Source organism: Pelodiscus sinensis, chromosome 11 (genome assembly GCF_052426305.1).
Source record: "Pelodiscus sinensis isolate ZL-2025 chromosome 11, ASM5242630v1, whole genome shotgun sequence".
Classification (NCBI taxonomy): Eukaryota; Metazoa; Chordata; order Testudines; family Trionychidae; genus Pelodiscus; species Pelodiscus sinensis.
In genome coordinates this window covers 17,397,668-17,414,311 of record NC_143062.1, presented here as the reverse complement: position 1 = coordinate 17,414,311, position 16,644 = coordinate 17,397,668, and the positions used below count along the sequence as shown (strand labels likewise).

Sequence of the window (16,644 nt, the reverse complement as noted above, 5' to 3'; positions counted from 1 at the left end):
ACCTCTTGCTGCTGTTTGGGAGGGTAGTAAAGAAAGAGCCAACTGCTAGACTGCTGTGAGCTGGTCACCCCAGCATTAAGTCTGGCCAGGATTTAGATGGGAGACAGGGTAGAGGTTTTGCAAGGGGTGGGTGGCATAGGTTGCAGTGAAAACCTTCTCCTTGCAATCAATACAGATGCCCCCACATGGTGGGAGGGGGTGCTGTGATACAGGGCCTGGGGTGGGGTCTCAGTGTGGGAACCTCTTCTCTCAGAATCAGTGCTGGTGTGGCATTAAGGACTGTTGTGCTGCCTGGAACAGGAGAGGAGGCATGCTCCCCTCAGGAGCAGTGCTGACACTACCGGGATGCAGTGGGGTGGGGTGGCTCCCACTGTCCTGCTGAAGTCATTTGCAGGACACTCAGTGTTGCAGTTCTAACCCCTGGTGCAGATTAAAAACACGTTCCCCAGGCATAGCAGCATTAAACGCACCTTCTCAAATTCCAGTCACCCTGCTAGTCCCAGTTAAATCAGGGCTGGAGGTGTTCCTGTTCTAAACGGTTGCTTTGTACAGTGTTAATGCTAGCCACACTCTACAGCAGCAGCCACCGCATTTCAGCAAGCAGTGAGCAGTCTTTTTGGGAACAGCTGTGTCCCACCCCAGAGGCACCAAGCGTGTGTGTGCACCACAAAGGTGTAAGTGAAGCATGGGTAGATAAATGCATCTAGCTTTAATATCTCGCATGGGTAACAATAGCAAAGAGCGGGTAGTACAGGCAGCAGTATGAATATCCGTAGAAGCCTACCAGGGACCGTGGCTACTTATTTGAGAGGCTAGTCCGTGTTACAGTCCATGATACAACATCTTCACTGCCCTCGTTTCCTGTGCACTCTAGGCTAAAGCTAGCATCAGTATGCCTTCTCCCAGTACAGGCATAGCCTCAGTACTGAGTGAGTGGTTGTTGTGTAAACAGCTGCTGTGCCTCCCCCAAGAAGTAGGTGCTAATGAGGCTTAGGGTATGTCTACATTTAAACTACAATAGCAGCACAGCTGCAGCTGCGCCACTGTAACACTTCAGTGTCTACAGCGCCTGTGCCAACAGGATTCTTCAGTTGGTGTAGTTAATCCTCCTCTCTGAGGCTACGTCTAGACTGGCATGATTTTCCAGAAATGCTTTTAACGGAAAAGTTTTCCGTTAAAAGCATTTTCGGAACACAGCGTCTAGATTGGCACGGACGCTTTTCCGCAAAAGCACTTTTTGCAGAAAAGTGTCCGTGGCCAATGTAGACGCGTTTTTGCGCAAAACAAATCTGGGCTGTCTACACTGGCCCTTTTGCACAAAACTTTTGCGCAAAAGGGACTTTTGCCCAAACGGGAGCAGCATAGTATTTCCGCAAAAAGCACTGATTTCTTACAGTAGGAAGTCAGTGCTTTTGCGGAAATTCAAGTGGCCAGTGTAGACAGCTGGCAAGTTTTTCCAGAAAAGTGGCTGATTTTCCGGAAAAACTGGCCAGTCTAGAGACAGCCTGAGACAGTAGCCCGGTCAATAGAAGAATCCTTCCATCACTGAACTACGCCACAGGCTAGGTCAGCATAACTGCATGTCCCTCCGTGCAGTTATGTAAATATAAGTGCCCAGTGTAGATCAGCCCTCCGTTATCTTTGTGAAAGATTTGACAAACCAATCCCATTTATTGGTATAATCTGCCCTCGGCATTAACCTCTGGCCTGGGTGAAAACACCTTCCTCGCTGCCCAGCCCCACTCTGGAGAATGGGGATGGAGAATCCCACAGAACAGGGCATTTTCACTCATGTGTGGCATCTGTACTGTGGCCAGCACCTCCCTTTCTGCACCTGTTAGAATTAAGAGGGAGACAAAGAATTACTCAGTGAGGAAGGAGAGCAAACAATGAATGATATTGGGAAGGCTGAAGTGGTTAATGCCTGTTTTGCTTCAGTCTTCGCTGGTTCATTGGGACCAGATACTTAATAGGGTTAATACGAAAGAGAGGCAGGAATGCATTCTAGAATAGGAGAAGAACATGTTAAAGAAGTTAGATGTATTCAAGTCAACAGGGGCTATCTAAATGCATGATAAGGTAGTTAAGGAACATGCCAGAGCAATCTGCAAATCAGTAGCTACTATTTTCAGGAATATATGGAGAATGAACAAGGTCTCAGAGGAATGGGAGGAGAACACCTATCTTCAAAAAGGGAGAAATTACCGTAAGGTGGATGCTTAACCAATTGAAACTCTATCCTCCAAGACTTCTTATCAATGATTTGCTGTACTGGGAGTATATATCTAGTGGGGTTCTGCAGGGTCTGTCCTGACTCTAGTGCTATTTAATATTTCCATTCACGACTTGGATGGTGCAGTAAAGACTATGCTTATAAAATATGCAGATGAGACAACGCTGAGGGGAATTGCTAGCACTTTGGAGGACAGGGTTAGAATTCAAAGTGACTTTGGATAAATTGGAGAATTGGTCTGAAATCAACAGGGTGAAAGACAATAAAAACCAAGTGCAAAGCAGTACCTTGGGGAAGAAAAAAAATCAAACACCCAAATTCAAACCCAGGGGCTGTGTCTACACTGGGCCACTTATTCCGGAAAATCAGCCGCTTTTCCGGAATAAGCTGCGAGGTGTCTACACTGGCCCTTGAATTTCCAGAAAAGCAACGATGCTCTACTGTACAAAATCAGCCGCTATTCCAGAAAAACTATTCTGCTCCCACTCGGGCATAAGTCCTTATTCCGGAACACTGTTCTGGAAAAGGGCCAGTGTAGACAGCCCAGTAGTCTTTTCCGGAAAAGTGCGTCTACATTGGCCACAGACGCTTTTCCGGAAAAAGGGCTTTTCTGGAAAAGCAGCCTGCCAATGTAGACGCTCCTTTTCCGGAAAAACTGAAAACAGAATAGTATTCCATTTTAAGCAGTTCCGGAAATTCATGCCAGTGTAGACACAGCCAGGGTATGTCTACACTACGGACGTTAGTTCGAACTAACGGACGTTAGTTCGAACTAACTTTCATAGGCGCTACACTAGCGCTCCGCTAGTTCGAACTTAATTCGAACTAGCGGAGCGCTTAGTTCGAACTAGAAAAACCTCATTTTACGAGGATTAAGCCTAGTTCGAACTAGCTAGTTCGAATTAAGGGGTGTGTAGCCCCTTAATTCGAACTAGTGGGAGGCTAGCCCTCCCCAGGTTTCCCTGGTGGCCACTCAGGCCAACACCAGGGAAACTCTATTGCCCCCCTCCCGGCCCCGGACCCCTTAAAGGGGCACGGGCTGGCTACAGTGCCCGTGCCAGGTGCAAGCCTGCCAGCACCCAGCCAGCAGACCCTGCACCTGGCACGGCTCGAGCCAGCCACCTGATGCCCCCCAGCCCTCCCCCTCTTCCTGGGACCAGGCTGGCAGCTCCCGGGAGATTGCCCGGGACCGCAAGAGGCGGGCACCCGCCTGGGCTAGTGCGGACATCGTGGACCTCGTCCACGATCTCCGCACTAGGCACAGGAAAGTGGCTGTCTAGGGCAGGAGAGCTGCCAGCCTAGCCACCCAGGAGCAGGTGTGCATGAAAATCAAGGGGGTCCACTGAGACCCCCGACCCTGAGCCCTGAGCTTACAATGGCCGTCCTGGGTCAGACCAAAGGTCCGTCTAGCCCAGTAGCCTGTCTGCTGACAGTGGCCAACCCTAGGGACCTTGGAGGGGATGGACCGAAGACAGTGACCAAGCCATTTGTCTAGTGCCATCCCTCTCCAGCCTTCCACAAACCTTGGGCAGGGACACCACTCTTACCCCCTGGCTAATAGCACTCCATGGACCCAACCTCCATCACTTGATCTCACGTCCCTTTAAACTCTGTTCTAGTTCTAGCCTTCACAGCCTCCTGCAGCAAGGAGTTCCACAGGTTGACTCTTTGCTTTGTGAAGAACAACTTTGTTACTAGTTTGAAGCCTGCTACCCATTCCTTTCCTTTGGTGTCCTCTAGTCCTTCTTTATGGGAACTAATGAAGAACTTTTCTGTATGCACCCTCTCCACCCAACTCCTGCTTTTAGAGACCTCTATCCTGTCCCCCTTCCGTCTCCTCTTTTCTAAGCTGAAAAGTCCCAGTCTCTTTAGCTTCTCTTCATATGGGACCTGTTCCCAACCCCTGATCATTGTAGTTGCCCTCCCCTCTCCCACCCTCTCTCTTCCCCTCTCCCACATCCTTTTCCTAGTCTCCCCCAGTTTTGTTCAATAAAGACAGATTCCATTTTTGAACACAATTGTCCTTTATTTTGTACATCAAGAAAAGGGGCTAGGGAAGGGTAAGTGGAAGGAGGTGAGGGAGGAATGGGGCACGAGCCCCCGATGGGGAGGACTGGGCTGGCTCTGCGGGCTTCTGGGGGTGGAAGCTCTCCTACAGCCCCCCAATTGCCCCCTCTCCCCAGATGGCAGCCTGCGGCAAGTGCAGCCGGGCTGATGGCCGAGTGCTGTGATGTGCCCAGTGTGGGCACTCCGGGCACTCCAAGCCAGGACTGGTTTGCAAGCAGGGCACCCCTGAGAACTGTCTGTCCGGGGTGGGGGTCGGGTCCCTTTAAGCGCAGCCCTCGGCTAGCCTGAGACAGCATCTTCACGCTCTAAGTCCTCCTCCGATGCCCTGCCGGCACTGCTTCCGGCCATCCTTAAGCCCGGTTCAGGGTCCACTTAATGTGGACATGCTAGTTTGAATTAGCAAAACGCTAATTCGAACTAGTTTTTAGTTCTAGACGCGTTAGTTCGAATTAGCTTAGTTCGAATTAGCTCTGTAGTGTAGATGTACCCCCAGGGAGTAACTGGCTGGGCAGCAGTACTGCAGAAAAGGAACTGGAGGGCGCCATAGAGGATCTCAAGTTGAATATGATCCAACACTGTGATGCTGTTGCAAAAACAGCAAAGGTCATTCTGGGATGTAGTAACAGGAGTGTGGTATGTTGCATGTCAGACACAGGATCTAATTGTTGGGCTCTACTTGGCATTGCGGAGCCTGAGCAAGCATCCTGTGTTGTTTTGGGCACCAGACTTACATGCAAAAGGTTGCTATAAATATCAGTTGTTCTCCACATCCACACAGAATCGGACAAGAAGTAAATGGATTAGACTGCAGCAAGGGAAACGCACGTTAGTTACCAGAAAAAAAACTTTCTAACGCAAACACTAGGTAAGGACTAGAAGAGGTTACAGAAGGAGCAAGGCAGAATCCCCCTTACTGGAGGTTTTTAGAACACATTAGACAGACACCTAGCAGGGATGGCCAAGCTATACTCGAGCCTGCAAGGATGGACCAGATCAGTGGTCAACAACCAGTTGATTGGGATCTACTGGTAGATCTTGGAGCCTGTGACAGGTGATTCTGTCTGGTTTGACCAAGAGGCTGTCAAGTGCCCCTCCCCCCACTGCTGTGCATCTCCTGCCCTTTGCCTTGGAACTGTCTCCTGCTTGCTGTGCAGGACAGGCGATGGAGAGAAGAGGTGCTGATGTCAAAGTACCTCCCTCCCACTCTGTATCCTGTCTCCACAGAGCAGGGAAGGGGGCACAACAGGACTTGGGATGGAGGGAGTTTGCTGGCTGCATTTGAGAGTGGTGCAGGTCCAGGGCAGGAGTGAGCCTGCCTTAGCCCCACTGCACCACCACCCAGGAGCCACCTGAGATAAGCAGGGCCCAGCTGGAGTCCAAATCCTGAAACCCTACCCCAGTCATGAACCCCTCCTGCACCCCGAGCCCCTGCCCTAGCCCTGAGCACCCCTGCATCCAAACACCCTCACAGAGCCTGCACCTAGAACCCTGCCGGTACCCCAACTGCCTGCCCCGAGCTCAGCTCAGAGCCCCTCTCACACTCCAAACCCTTTAATCCAAGACCAGAGCCTGCACCCAAACTCTCTGCCCCAGCCTGGCAAAAGTGAGGGAGGATGGGGAAGGGAGGGAGGATGGAGTGAGCAGGGGCGGGGCCTCGGAGAAGGGGCACAGAGGAGGCGGGACAAGGGTATTTGGTTTTGAGGTAGATCTTGAATTGCACTTCAATTCAAAGTGATCTTGTACTCAAAAAAGGTTGGAAACCCCTGGACCAGATGATCTCGAGGCCCCTTCCAGCCCTACCCTGCTATGATTCCATAAATCGCACAAAGCGAAACGAGGAGGCAGAGAAGGAACGGGCGAAGAGATGAGTTTTGAGGAATACGAGAGGCCGTTGAAGACGGCAGTTTGAAGAGGCAAAAGCTCTTGCATTTACCTCCGGTAAGGACAGAGGAAAAGGCTAGTGCTGGATGGGAGGGGCCGTTCTGAGAAGGGGGCGGGACATCTTTATCCAGACCTTGCAAGTAACAAGGCACTAGGGAAGCCGTATATAATGGGGGGTGGGGGTGGGGAGTCTTAGAGATTGAGGCCGATGGAGGGGAGCCAACCCCGGAGCTGGCAATGAGCAGCAGAGATGTGATAGACCATGGTATGTTTTATTCAGCACATTCCCCACTCGGCCCAATAAGAGCCAGGCTAGCAGCAATGGGCATGTTCACAGGGCATCCCTCCCTCCTCTGATATGTTCACAGGCCATTCTTTGCCATGCTCCCAGGCACTCCTCCCAGCCAGCTGGTGTGGGAAAGGTCCAGTGGAACAGATGAGTCTTAGGGGTACAAGTGTCCGCTCTCCGGCCAGGAGTAAGCTGGCGTCCGCCTCAAGGCTCGGTGGACTCCCCTGGCATTAGCCCCTCTCGCAGATGACCTCGATGACACTCTGCTCCATGGGCACAGGGTCCAGGCAGCGGTGGGCCGTGCTGCCCACAATTTCATCTAGCAGGAAGTGCACCAGGTTCTCATCGCAGACAAAGCGCCACAGGTAGAGCTGTAGATAGTAGCAGTCCACCTGGATCTGCTGTAGGCCATAGCGCCCGAAAGTCCGCAGCCGCACACACTCCAGGAAGGTCTTCAGGCTGATCTTGATAATGCCGGTCAGGACGGAGACCTATGGGTATAGGGGACAGTGCTTGAATGACCTCCCCTCCCATGCACGTAGAGAACGCGGGGGAAGAATGCTCTCCAGGGCTCCCCACATGGCAGAAATCTCTTGTGGAGGAATGAAGCCAGATCTGGGCTGCATTCCCAGCCAGCAGGCAAGGAAGTCAGTGGCAGCCAGGGAGCAGGGAAGTGAGAGGGAATATGGAGTGGATGTGTGATGGCTCTGGAGGAAGGATTAGGGGAGGTCTGTGGGGAGCTCTGTTCCTCCTCTAATATGTTGGTGGCAGGGTTCCATTGAAGATTAATGGATCCTACGGCCAAAAGAGACCACTGCGATCAGACGGAATGAGTGGTAGGGACTGTGTCCCTGCTCTAATGCCCGGGTGAGAGAGGAACTAGAGGATTGGTTGGCTTTAAATGGGCTCTGATCTGTGGGTGACTCTCCCACCCCCCTGGGGTGGCGGCTCTGCTCACCTTGTTGAACTCCACAGGGCTGAAGATGTCGATGCGCTCAGAGAACAGCTTCTGAATGTTGCTCAGGAGGTTAGTGTCCAGGGGGGCACTGCATGGGGGAAAGCAGAGACAAGGGGTTACACACACAGGCAGCACAGAGAAGAGACTGGATCTGGACAGGCCTCCTCACCTGAGGCTGCGTCTGGAGCCTGGCTCCAAGCCTGCTCCTCTGGCTCAGGCCGCTCACCCTGAGATGTAGCTGGGAAGGCAGGCCCTCCACTTCAGCTCTGCCAGTGCCCCTCAGTTCCCCCCACGGCCCCTTCTATTCCAGCCCTGCCAGTCCCCTCAATCCTAAACCACAGCCCCTTGCTAGTCCAGCCCTGCACTCCCACCTCCTGACCTACTCCACACCCAGGTGCAGCCCTTTCCTCCCCGCCCTGCCAGTCATAGCCCCCTGACCTGGGCGTGTAGCTGGGTGCATAGCGGCTCTGCTGCCGGGAGCTGCTGTACACGGAGAAAGTCCTCTTGCTGGAGTCGCTGCTCTGGGCCTTGCGGATGCCCTCTTCGTACAGTAGCCCCACCTGCCCAGGGGGAGACAAGAAGCCCAGGTGAATGCAGGGTCCCTGGGGTACAGGAAGTCCTGGGTCCCCCTCTCTCCCACTGACCTGCACATCTATGGAGGTGGTGTCCTCCACCACCCTCTTCATGACGGCCCGCACATTGCGCGGCTCAATGGTGTTGACCCAGTCGCGCGTCTCCACGCTTTTGCGCAGCATCTGCGAGATGATCAGCCCCTGCACCTTCACGTAGTGGTTGAGCAGCCTCTGGGCTGTCTCACGGGCCTCCGCACACAGACTAGTAACCGGGGTGATGGGCGTGTGGTCCTAGGGAGGGAGAACAGCGGGTCAGTGGTGCCAGACAGGGCCCTTTCCCCAACACCCACTAGCTCTGCGTGAGGGACACTCAGAAGGGACGGGCTGCCCTGCCCTTCCCCCCATGCCCTGTAGCACCACCAGTTCCATGTGGGTCAGGGTCGCTCCCCATCCCACCTCGCTTCCCTACTGGCTCTGTGTGGGCAGAGGCTTCACCCCCCCACACCCAATTCCTCATCAGCTGCGGGGGACGGGGCAATCAAAATGGCATGGGATGCCCCCATCCTACCCTGCCCAGTGCCGTCCAGCCATCACTTCCCCCCCAGGCTGCCCCAATCCCTAATGCGTTCCAAGTCCCCACTGCCTGTGGGTGAGGATGGAATCTCGCTTGCTGAGGGACAGGTCAGAGCAGCTGGGGCATGCAGCAGAGCTCGCGGGGTGCGTGCCTATTCAGTAGGTCGCCCACTGACGCTCTCGGTCAGCCCATCCACAGATAGCCCATCCCTTCCCCATGGCAGATGATTCCCAGCCCCAGGGAACAATCCCTGAAAATGTGGCTGAGTCACATGTCCCAGCACACTCCTCTTTGGGGCTCACAGCCCTAAGAGGGAGATGGCCTCTCTCACCCTGTCCCGGTCCATCCCACTAGCCCGATGGCAAAGGAGGCCTTGGGGAATGAGGGGCTTTGAACTGAACACAGGGCCCCTGGTGGAGGATACCCAGAGCCAGCCACCAGGAACTCCCCGCCTGCCATACTGCAGGACAGGAGGCTTCTGGGATTGAGGCCAGGATCCTCCTTGCCCCTGGGTCCCAGGGATTGGCACCTGCACTAGGAACTGCTCATCGGTCAGGGTGAGGATGTAGCTGATGGTGGAGGTCTCGTAGTCCAGGCAGAGGCGGGAAAGCAGGAGCAGCAGGGTGGGGGGAGTGGAGCCACCCTTGTCCCCGGTGGTCTCACAGAACTGCCGGGCTGTCTGGCATATGGACTTGATGAAGCCGACGATGAGGCCCTCGCGGACACCCTGGCTGCAGAACTCACCCTGGGGGATGAAGTGGGGGAGGGGACGGTTCAACACTTTCTCTTACTGCTTGATAGAGTGGTTCCACCTGGAACCAGGCAGCAATCCTGACAGCATCTCCCCACTCCACGCCTGCTCCCCCAGAGCACTGCCTGTGGCATACTCCCAGACAACAGGCCTGGCAGGGCTATGAAGGGTAACTCGCAGAACTGTCATAGTGGGGGAGCCATGGGGGACAGTGGGTTGGGAGAAGTTACAGGGCACAGGACTCAAAGGGATCTCCTAGGTTACCGAGTCCACCCCTGCTATCATGAGCAACTAGGCCAATATGACCCAGCCACTAACTCCCTTGGAAAACCAGCTGGGCTGTTTGTCCCCTACTCCTGCTGGGAGGCTGTTCCAGACCCTTTCTTCTCTGGGGGGTAGAAATCGTCTCACTGCCAGCCCCAGCTGATGCCTGAACATTTTATCCCCATCTGCTCTTGTGCCAACATTGTCCTTCAGCTTCACTATCTCTTTGCCTTCCCTGAGGTTTGCCCCTCTGCTGTACACAGTCAAATCCCCTCTTGGCCTTCATCTGACCAGTCTAAACTAGCCCAGCTCTTTTAGTCCCCTCTCCTATGATCAGTTCCCATTTCCCCTCATTAGCCCAGGAACTCTTCTCTGCACGTGAGCCACCCTGAAAATCTACCTGCTACAAGGGGCTTTTCAGTCTAGCAGACGAAGGCACAACAAGATCCAGTGGTTGTAAGTTGAAGTTAGATAAATGTATCCTTGAACTAAAGACATTTCCTAGCAGGGAGGGTGAGTGAACAGTGCAACAGCTCCCCAATGGAGCAGTGGGCTTGCCACTGCCTGGAATTTTTCACTGGTGGGGAACTAAGGCCTGGGGGACAGATGTGGCCCCCCAGCTTCCCTGGATTTGGCCCCTCAAGGCTCAGGACTCCCACCCGGTATCAGGGAGCCTGTGGTGGCGCTCTCAACCCTGCCCCGTTCAGCCCCGCGATGGGGTGGGCATACAACATCTACTAGCCTGGGCCCCCACTAGGCTCCGGAGTGCAAGGGGAATGTGGGAAGGTCTCAGCTGGGGGCTGCATCAAGGAGGGTTTCTGTTGGGGTTTTTTTGCTTCTCCCTTGTGTGTGGCTCCTGACTGATTTTTCTGTGGGTCAGCAGCCCCCGACCCAAAGAAGGTTCCCCAGCCCTGCTTTAAAACAGAACTAGATCTTTCCAAAACACATGCTTTAACCCAGTGACTGAAGACAATTCTACGGCCTGGCTGCATGGGAGAGGACTGGGTGATCACTACAGGGTCCCTTCTGGCTTCAGGCTGCAGGGGACAAAACACACCACTGAATTGGGTGCCAACATAAAGGGTGCATTGCTAGCGGAGTCTCAATTGCATGAAATACTCGCAGGGGGGGTAGGAGTCAGAAAAGCTGAAAGCCAGTTCGGAAGTCAGGGAGGGGCCTGCGGCAGTCAGGAAATCCCTGCAGACTGATACAGAACAATATCTACAAGGCGTGTGCTCCCTAGGGAGGCAGAGAATGCTGGGGGTGAGGGGCACAGCAAGGCCCGGACCAGTCTCCAGAAAGCACCACCTCTCTGCCCCCAGCTCTGCTCCTGTCCTGCCTGCAACTACATCCCCAGCTCCCAACCCTGTGCCTGGCCCTGCCCCAGCCTCAGCACTGTTCTGCTCTTGGCCACAGGCCCAGTTGCCAGCCCCCACAGCAGCCTGACTGTGGCTCCACCCTTGCCCCCAGACCTATCCCCACCTGTGGCCCCAGCCTCAGGCCTCTTATCCCTGTCCATGTTCCCCCTGCACATGGGGGTGGGACACAGATGGGGTAAGGAGGTCACCACAAAGGTGGGGACTATGGTGTTATTCTCACTCCCTGGAAGGTCCATAGCCAAGGATTCGGTGTTTATGGCCATGTGGCTTAGAGGATAGCACACAGAGACTCAGCAGACTGGATTCTGCTCCCACCTCTGCCACTGTCCTGCCGGGGGACCTTTGGCAAATCATTTTCCTCCTTGAGTCAATGTGTATCTTTGGGGCCATATCCAGACCTACCCTGGCATCTGAGTGCCTTACAGTCTTCAACATAGTGATCCTCACAATACCCCATGCAGCAGGCCAGTCCTATAATCCCCCTTATCTAGATGGGGGAAATCGAAGCACAAGGTTACAGAGGAAGTCAGAGCAGAGCAAGAAATTGAACCTGTCTCTGAAGTCACAGGCTAGTGCAGGGGTGGGCTGCCGGCTGGATCCGGCTCGCCAAGCCCTTTAATCCAGCCCATGGCCCACTCCTGTGGCAGGGAACAGGGCTGCTCAAAGCAGCTGGCTGCTGCCTGTGGCTGTCTACGCTATGGGGCGGGGGCAGTCTTCATGCACTGTCCCTGCCCCCCAGCAAAATCTCTGATCTCCTATTGGCTAGAAACTGGTCAATAGGATTGGAGAGATTTTGCTGGGGGCGGGGGCGGGGGCAGGGGCAGCACATGAAGCCTGCCCCCAGCGCAGACAGCCATATGGAATAGAGTGCTGATGACCAGGGGCTGGTTGGGTAAGCGCCTCCCAGCCAGAGCCTTTCTCTAGCACCTCATCCCCTCCCACAACCCAACTCCCTCCCAGAGCCTGCACCCCTCCTACATCCCTACCCCAAGCCAGAATCCTCTCCTGCACCCATACCCTCCCATGCACCCCAATACCTTGCCCCAGGTCACAACTTGTTTCTTCACCTAAACTCCCTCTCAGACACCACAGTTTCTCCTGCACCCCAGTACCCTACCCTGAGAGCTCGTCTCTGTGCCCAACCTCTGTCCCAGACCCCGACCTCCCTCCATGGAAAAATGCAGCCCTTGGCCACTTATCAAAATCTTGGAATGGCCTCCCCCATTAAATATTATTGCCCACCCCTGGACTTGTGCCTGAACCAATGGACCATCCTTTTGGGTTCTTCATCTCTACAAATAGAGCTAATGATAGCAACCTCCATGACACAGAACTTTGAAGCTGTCCTGATGAAAAGGGTGAGAAGAGCTAGGAATTGCTAAGGGGCATCAGAACAGTTGGAGGAGCAACTGAATACACCTGATTCTCAACCTCTAACTTCCAGGGCTCACAGTCCCCTCTTCCTCCCCTCACCTTGAAGTATGGCTTGTTGGAGAAGGTGATGTCCTTTGCTGTGAAGAGATGGACGTAGGCGAGCACTGACTTGATCTGGTTAAGGACGGAGGCCGACATAGTGCCCAGCAGTTCGGCCAGGTTGGGGCTCTCTTTGCCTGCCAGGCGTGGGGCAGCTAGCGACTGGCGCACATCAGTCAGACAGTCCTGATAGAAGTTCTGCAGGGCCAGCAGGTACTGGCGGATGCGCTCCTTGGTAGCCCGCACCACAATTTCTGTGCCCTCAGCTGCCACATTGGAGGCTGGCAGCAGCTTGGCCAGGGCTTGTAGGCGCCGGTGGAAGCGGTCCAGGGCCCGCACCAGCAGTGAGTTGTCCCCGACCCCTTTCTCCAATTGGATGCGCCGCTCCACCAGGGAGAAGTATGTCTCCATGAGGCAGTTGACAAAGGCCACTAGCTTGTCCTGTGCCATGCGGGTGATGTCCTGCACTTTGTCTTCTCGGCTGACAAAGAGCTCCTGATAGGAGGCAATCACCAGGCACATGTTGCTGACAAAGATGTTGCAGCCACGGTCAATGAACTCCAGGATGTCAGTGATAGGAGCACCTCCTGGCTGCCCCAGCTCTGTCTCTAGGGTCTCCAGCTCAGCCTCCAACCGGCAGCGGGCATGAGAAAGGAACTCGTCACACAGCTCCTCTGCTGGTTCATCCAGCTGTAGCAGCAGCTCCACACACTCAGCCAGGTCCTTTGCTCCAGAGCCTCCATCTCTGCCAAGGAGAGAAAAGGGTATTGGAGATGGCAGAGGAGCTGAGATATGGATCTCCACCTCCCCCACTCTCAGTGCATCTACAGTAGGGTTTAAAGGACGGTTATTGGAATTAGCAACAACAGCTAGCTCCTGGACCTGAATCCAGTCCATTTATCACAGCTGGGATGATGATTCTGAAACCTAATCTTAAATCTCAGCCTTACTGATTTCACATTGTCATTAAGTTTCAGAGTTAACAACCTAACTGAAATGAATGGGGGCAGTTGTGTGACTAAGTTAATAGTTAATCTAGTTCACTTTGAATCAGACCATTGCACCCATCTACTCTGGTATCCCTCCCACTCTAGATCAGACCAATGAGACTATCCCACCTCAGTCTTTGTCCACTCCCCCAACACTGAATCAGATCCAAGGTGTATACCTGAATTTCTCCCGCAGCTTCTGTGCCAGGTTGGCCATGATCTTCTGGCAGTCGTCCTGAATGCCCTGGAAGGAGGGCATGTGCTGGTACTGGTGCAGGATAGAACGGGCTTTGCTGTAATAGCGCACTGCCTGTCCATAGGCCTCCAGCTCTACACACTTGGTGAGGCGTGCAGGCAGCTCAAAGAGAAACTGCAGCTTGCGCAGGAGTGTGTGGACCCCTGGGACCCAGAGAGACCCTGTTAGAGGCAGTGCCAGCGTTCCTTAGCACCTCCTCCCTACGCTCTTCTCAGGCGGTTTATAGCCTGGGGCTTTTAATGGACCCACCCACCACCCCGTTTCTAGCCTGATTCTTCTGGTCACTGGGTGGTTTGCTGGGCTGTTCTCTGCTCTTCCCCCTCCATCAGCGGCCATCTTGGCCATAGTTGAGGGAGAGACCATGGAAACACTGCTCTTCTGAGCTGTGGAGAATAGCAACCACTGGCCAAGAACAGGAATGAACAGTGCAGCTTCAGGGCTCTTCCTCTCAGGCTTTTCTCCACACCTCATTTCTAGCCTTGGACATCCCGAGTTCCTGCTGCCTGAGAAGAGACTGGTGACTTGACCCAGCCAATGCAGAGGACAGCACTCTCCCAGAATCCTCTCTACTCTTGAACTTCACGTAAGATTTACTGTGTCAGATACAACCAATGAACTCATCTACCCCGACAGCATCTCCATGCTATCTCTGCTACACTGGATCAAACCAATACACCTAGTCAGCCCGGTATCCCTCCCACCTCAAATCACATCCTTGGACCTTTCTAGCTGGTTCAGAAGATGGCTTGTGGACAGTACCTGAGAGCTTGGTGATCTGCTCATGCTGGTCTTGCAGGGTGCTGCTGATGCGGGCGCTGAACTCTGTGATGACAGCCATGTTGGCAGCCAGGCAATCCATCTCATCCTCCATCTTCTTGAAGTCATTCTTCATCTTGCGGATTGTGTCTGGGGAGTAGAAGAATGAATTCAACAAGGCCCAAAATTCAGTGCTAAGGACACAGGTCTTCCTCATTCCCCACATCTGGAGGATTGGGATCTGAGCAGCCCTGCATGTTACCTGTGGCTGAGATGAACTTGTTGTAGTTCTCATACACCAGGGTTTGCATGTCACTGTCCAGAGAACGGATCTGCTTTACCATGTCAGTCTCACAGTCCATAAGCTGGGCTAGTGAGCACTCCTTCCGCAGCTAGGAAGAGTAACAGTAAATAAAGGGCATGGACAAAGATGCCAGTCCTGCCACTGTTCTTCAAACCCCACCTGCTTCCTTGCTATCCCACCACTGGGCTTTATCCTACAGTTCTACCAATGCCTCTCAATACTGATCTGCAGCCCTATGCAAGCCAGGCCTAGACTATATGCCTTCCCCAGCTCTGCTGGTGCATTTTAAGCCTGATCTTCAGTTCCCTGTTATCCCAGGACTGGGCTTCCTCCCCACCCTGCCAAATTCTGTCAATGCCCCTCAATCCTGACCTGCAGCCACTACAGTCTCATACCTGGGCTCCCCTATTCTCCAGCTCTGCTGGGGCCCTTCAGTCATGACCCACATCCCCCTAATATTGGGGGAGGGAGGTGCATGGGAGGGAGGAGGGTCTCCAAGAGAAGCAGGCCATAGTCCCTAGCAAGGTTGCAATATTGAAAGGGGCTTGACAGGATGGACTTTCTGCAAGAGAGGCCGTAAAGTGGAACCCTTTGGTGGAGCATCCCCGGGTGCAGTCACTGCGGTCACAGGGCTGCGGGGAAGGCAGTGTGTGGAGTGTCCCGCAGGAGTCTGGGTCCCAGCTAGGGGTAGACCAGGCAGTGGAGAGGGGCGAGCCCTGGAAGTCAGCATGGGAGGGCAGGTCCGGCACAGGGGTCAGCGTGGGGGGCTCATAGAGGGATCCTGGGGGAGGGCCTTGATACGCGGGGATCCCGAGGTTCTGTGGGTCCCCGCTGGAGGTGAGCACATCCGGGTCAGCGAGCACCTTAGTGAGGAAGACTTCCGGGTCGAAGTGCGCCCCGTTGATGTCAGTGGGCCCCCCGAAATCCTCTCCTGGGGCCAGGCCGCCCCGAGCCTCCCCCGCCGGGTCCGGCAGCCCGTAGTAGAGCTTCAGCATCCCGTGCGGCCGCCGCTTCCCGCCCGGCGGCTCCGAGCCGCCCTCGGCCGGGCCCGGCAGGGGACCCCCCTGGGCAGCCGACATCTTCCCCCGGCGAGAGCCACAGGCTGGGAAGGGGGGAGCAAAGCCCAGCTCACTTCCGGGATCAGTGACGTCCTGTTGACATTCCCCAACGGCGGTGAGGTCACTTCCGGGATGGGTAGCGACCTGAGCACGCGCCGCTGGTGCAGACCAGCCCCTGTGTCTGCGTCTCTGCGTGAGCCTGGACTGGCCGGAGGCGGGCAGCGCTAACCACAGGCCGGGGCCTTGCAACTGGTGACATCATAGGTTCCGTGTGGTTCCCTGGACCTGTGGCAGTGCCCTGTCATGCTGCGACGTCACCATGTTAATCGTCCAACTCTACGTACATATGAGTGAATCAGCCTCCTGCACAGCTGTGGTTTTATCACATCTCCTGGTCCTTATTTTACCAACACCTTCAAACTGATTTATGATGTCATCCTGTTACTAGAATTTCTCAGTGGTTACATTCGTTTTCCAAATTCAGCACTATCAACATAGGACTGAATAAGGATCTCAACTGCTTAACACTTTACAAAGGCAATTTCCCTTCTCTGAATATACACATCTCCACACCAAATGAATGTGTGAATGACCCACTTCCACTCTCACTTGATTAGATTCATGAACACAAGCAACTTCTTTCTTATTTATACCCACGTTTCTGTAACTTGCACTCCAATACATCTGGAGAAGTGGGCTTTACCCATGAAAGCCTATGCTCTAATAAATCCATTAGTCTCGAAGGCAAAATACAGGCTGTGTGCCGGATCCGGCCCACCAAGCTGCTGGATGTGGCTCTCACGCTGCTCTGCCAGGACTCTCAGGCACAGAGCAGCCAGC

The 16,644-nt window shown here is 54.3% G+C and overlaps 1 protein-coding gene across 1 annotated transcript; it reads right to left on the bottom strand.

The window, feature by feature from the left end:
• Window positions 1-6,434: 6,434 nt before the first annotated feature.
• On the bottom strand, window positions 6,435-15,912 carry VPS51 (VPS51 subunit of GARP complex). Its single transcript, XM_075939145.2, has 10 exons — window positions 15,610-15,912; window positions 14,705-14,834; window positions 14,446-14,592; window positions 13,610-13,829; window positions 12,442-13,186; window positions 9,104-9,319; window positions 8,073-8,291; window positions 7,867-7,988; window positions 7,429-7,516; window positions 6,435-6,961 (listed from the first exon to the last, which is right to left on the bottom strand). Exons 1-10 carry the CDS (start codon window positions 15,823-15,825, stop codon window positions 6,701-6,703), a joined length of 2,364 nt encoding a protein of 787 aa, XP_075795260.2. The 5' UTR covers window positions 15,826-15,912; the 3' UTR covers window positions 6,435-6,700.
• Between the last annotated feature and the right edge of the window lie 732 nt (window positions 15,913-16,644).

Excerpts from the sequence above, each read along its gene's own strand:
- VPS51 (XM_075939145.2), bottom strand. The coding sequence starts at position 15,825 with ATGTCGGCTGCCCAGGGGGGTCCCCTGCCGGGCCCGGCCGAGGGCGGC. Across the intron at positions 7,989-8,072 it reads CCACCTCCATAGATGTGCAG|GTGGGGCTACTGTACGAAGA; the intron begins GTCAGTGGGAGA and ends CCCCCTGGGCAG. Across the intron at positions 6,962-7,428 it reads GCCCTGTGGAGTTCAACAAG|GTCTCCGTCCTGACCGGCAT; the intron begins GTGAGCAGAGCC and ends CTATACCCATAG.